The 3,535-nt window shown below is 36.2% G+C and overlaps 1 protein-coding gene across 1 annotated transcript; it reads left to right on the top strand.

Annotated features, from left to right (window-relative positions):
- Positions 1 to 122: 122 nt before the first annotated feature.
- LOC121918127 (pericentriolar material 1 protein-like) lies at positions 123 to 3,501 on the top strand (the record flags this gene model as incomplete). Its single annotated transcript, XM_042444227.1, has 3 exons — positions 123 to 473; positions 2,086 to 2,287; positions 3,325 to 3,501. Coding segments are annotated over exons 1-3 (470 nt in total), but the record flags the coding sequence as incomplete, so codon positions are not given.
- Positions 3,502 to 3,535: the final 34 nt, after the last annotated feature.

Below are 3,535 nucleotides of genomic sequence, written 5' to 3'. Positions count from 1 at the left end.
TCTGTTGGAGCGCTCTGGTGCCACAACAAATTACAATTCCCAGAATTTCATAGCATTGAGCAGTGGCAGTTAAAGTGATGTCAAACTGGCTTATTTCTGCGGTGTGGATGGAGCCTGAAGCACAAAAACAAAGGTGGTATGATATACATTTGTATTTGAGTATAGATTTGCAGTGTCGAGACATTGTTAGAAAAACCACCTACAACTGGAATAAATGTATAAAGATAGATGATTGTGTGCGTGTGTTTGTTTTCAGGTTCAGTCTGTGCCAGATAATAGAAGGCAAGCAGAGAGTCTCTCTCTTACCAGGGAGGTTTCCCAAAGCAGGAATTCTTCTGTGTCTGAGCATTTGTCTGAGGAGAAGGCACAACTCTTCAGTAAGATGATAGCATTGCAGGGTAAAAAACAAAAAATGGACAAATTGCTAGGAGAATTGCATACACTTCGTGATCAGCATCTTAACAACTCATCTCGTAAGTATTCTGCACTCTGGCTTTAAGAGTTACATTTTGTCTTCTTTTAGTTTAAGGGAGGGTACAACCTAATGATACAAGACTTGCTACGAAAGATGAAAAATACATCAGAACCACCATTTAAAAAAAAACATTTTGAAATATTTTTGTGTGTGTTTGGATGCTCAATATTGAGGTCTAAATTACTCCTTAGCCTAACCTTCCTATATAAAGTTGGATAAATGTTCTCAGATGCAAGTAGGGAGGGGATAGACTGTTATATGTACATGTGTTAATATGTACGTAGAGGTTACCAAATTTGGTTCTGACCATTCAGACTTGATGGAGATGCATATTCAGATTTCTTCTCTTTTAACAAAGAAGGAGCTGTCTATTTTACACTTTCACAGTGTTGTTGCAAAGATAAACATCCTATGAATTGCAAAAAGCTTGGGCACTTGCCTCCGAAAATAGATAATCATTCCTGTTGTAGAAGTTCATTTCTTATTAAAGTGGGGCTTTGATACCTGCTGAGGTTTGGTTCCAAGTTTCATTATATAATGTGAGATAGTAAAATGGTGCCCCTTATGGCAAAATCAAGGTTTGCTTTTTGGATTTTTCTTTTTAACATTTTCGTGATGTGGATGGTTGAATCTGTGGATGCAGAATCTGTGGATTCAATGGACTAGCTGCAATTCATTCTCTTTGTAGGAGGGTTGTGAGGATCTTCAACCATGATTAAATTTTACTTGTAACAGGGGTGACCTAAGCTGCTCTGTATAGGGTTTCAGATAACTTGTCCTTCAGAATTTAAAGAGAAAGGGGCATATTTGCCTCCTTGTTGCTAAACAGCATCTGCTTTCTTGTTCCTCTTCCATCAAATAAAGAGAGGGAGATGAAACAAAGAGTAAGTATGTAATGGACTGCGAGCTGAAGTTAGTATTATACTGTCTTCATCCAAAGCAACTATTACGATGCACCATTTTCCCTTTCTCTTTTTAAAAAAAATACAGAATTTGTATTTAGGCAAAACTGAACAAAAATGGAAATTTTGAGTATGATGGATTTGTGTAAATTACATTTTTTTCTCTGTGTAAAAGCCCCTCCTGAATGTCTTGCAGAATCCTCCACCAAATTATTTATTTATTGCGTTTATAGGTTTCTGTAAAATCATTATTTTATAGACACATATAAATACAATAAATAAATAAAATTTTACGGACAAAAACGATAAGCTCATTGCTAGGAAGGAGTGCGAGGAGTTAACTAGAGTGGAAATAAAATATTCTCTATCTACTATTGAACCATACTTACAGTAATGGCCCATGTTCCATTCAAGAAATAAGCAGGCTGGATACTTTCCTCACTTCAGATGTTTGAAGGAGTACTTAATTCTGCAATTTCAAGACTGCTTGTATGTAGTTAAAAGGGGGAATGCCATTATTTATGCCTAATTTAGTGCCTTCCAGAAGTTTTCTATGAATTTCAGCATGATGGTAATTGTGCTCCTTTGGAGAGTACCAACTTGGAGAGAGCCACATTGATTGATTGTTCCTACCATAGTATCTAATCATAAATACAATCCTGTATTCTTTTTTGCACATATAATATCTGATCATTTTCTAATTTGCAGTGTTGCCTGCTTCAGAATCTCCTCAAAGGGGTATTGATCAAAGAAGTACAACTTCAATAGCTTCTGCACCTGTAGGGATTGCAACAGGTGTCAATGAGGAACCTAACAGCTTAGCATCATCCGTTGTCTATCACCCGGATTCTGTAACTTCACAGAATGAAAGTGAAGAGGATGACAACCTAAATACAACAGAAAAACTTCAGTAATATACTCTTACCTACTAATATTGTACTATTGGTTGAACCAATTGACTGTACTAAACAGTTGGGAAGAGCATTTATTTGAGAGCATTTTTGTTACATAGTTGTGACAGTTTAAGTCATGGATATTTTCTATTTTTACATGACTCTATCAATAGGTACTACACTGCAGTGGATTACAGTTCCATTGTGAGTTCAAACTGTTTGCTGGAACAAAGGCAAGGTTGTGTGTTCACTGTTCATTTGTATAGTTTCATACTGAATGTTTAATGTATGCATAGTTTCTGGTTCATTCAAGAAATTATAAATGATTGGCTGTGATTCCTTATAAATACATTTTTCCTAGTGCTTGGCAATGCTGTATTATCTGTGCTGTCCTCTAGAATCATAGTTTGTGGTCTTGGACTTTAATCAGAAGAGTGCAGAGCTGTAGATATATTTTGGGAGGTGGTGTGGTTATTAAGAGGTAGCGACATGGATTGGTCATATTCAGATCAACTTTAATCTCACTAGGTGACCTTAGGTGTGTCACCATCCCTCTACTTTGGCAAGCCTATCTGAAGTATAGGGATAAAACCAATCCACCTTTTACAGGATTGTGTAAAGGTTGCAGCAGTGTAATCTGAAGAAATCTGAATACAGTACTGTAACATACTATGTTCATGCTAAGCAGTAGTGGTCAGATTACGAAAGAACTACTCAGATGTTTGAAATGCTATAGTTTAACAACTGCCTTGTTATAAACCCCAATGCTAGCCTGCTTAGCTTATGTGAAGCCAGAGAAATCAGAGGTTTTAGTATTTCCTTGGGTTGTTGTTTTTTTAATGCCTTTCCTCTTTTGCCCAATTTTTCCAGTATGTATCCATAAAAACCTGGTAGTTATCAATTTTTGCTCAAAACTAATTATTCTGAGGAAACATCCAATCTTTACTACCCCAGGATTCCATTTTCTTTTACATAAAGAAAAATTTAAGCAAGATTCTTAAGTCAGTTCAGATTCTACTGAACAATCTGTCACTTTAAATATTTTTCATTGTAGGAAGTTGAATGAAGTTCGGAAGAGACTGAATGAATTGCGTGAGTTAGTCCACTACTATGAACAGACCTCAGATATGATGACAGATGCTGTTAATGAGAACATTAAAGGGGAAGAGGAGACAGAGGATTCAGAGTGTGATTCTGACCTAGAGAATCCACAGCCTGTTACCAATATTAGGTTGGTTAATTATTAACATTTTCTATTAAAATGA

The sequence above is a fragment of the Sceloporus undulatus genome, unplaced genomic scaffold (assembly GCF_019175285.1).
Source record: "Sceloporus undulatus isolate JIND9_A2432 ecotype Alabama unplaced genomic scaffold, SceUnd_v1.1 scaffold_4878, whole genome shotgun sequence".
In the NCBI taxonomy this organism is placed as follows: Eukaryota; Metazoa; Chordata; class Lepidosauria; order Squamata; family Phrynosomatidae; genus Sceloporus; species Sceloporus undulatus.
Note: the sequence above shows the minus strand (reverse complement) of the source record. Positions and strands in the feature narration are given on the sequence as shown.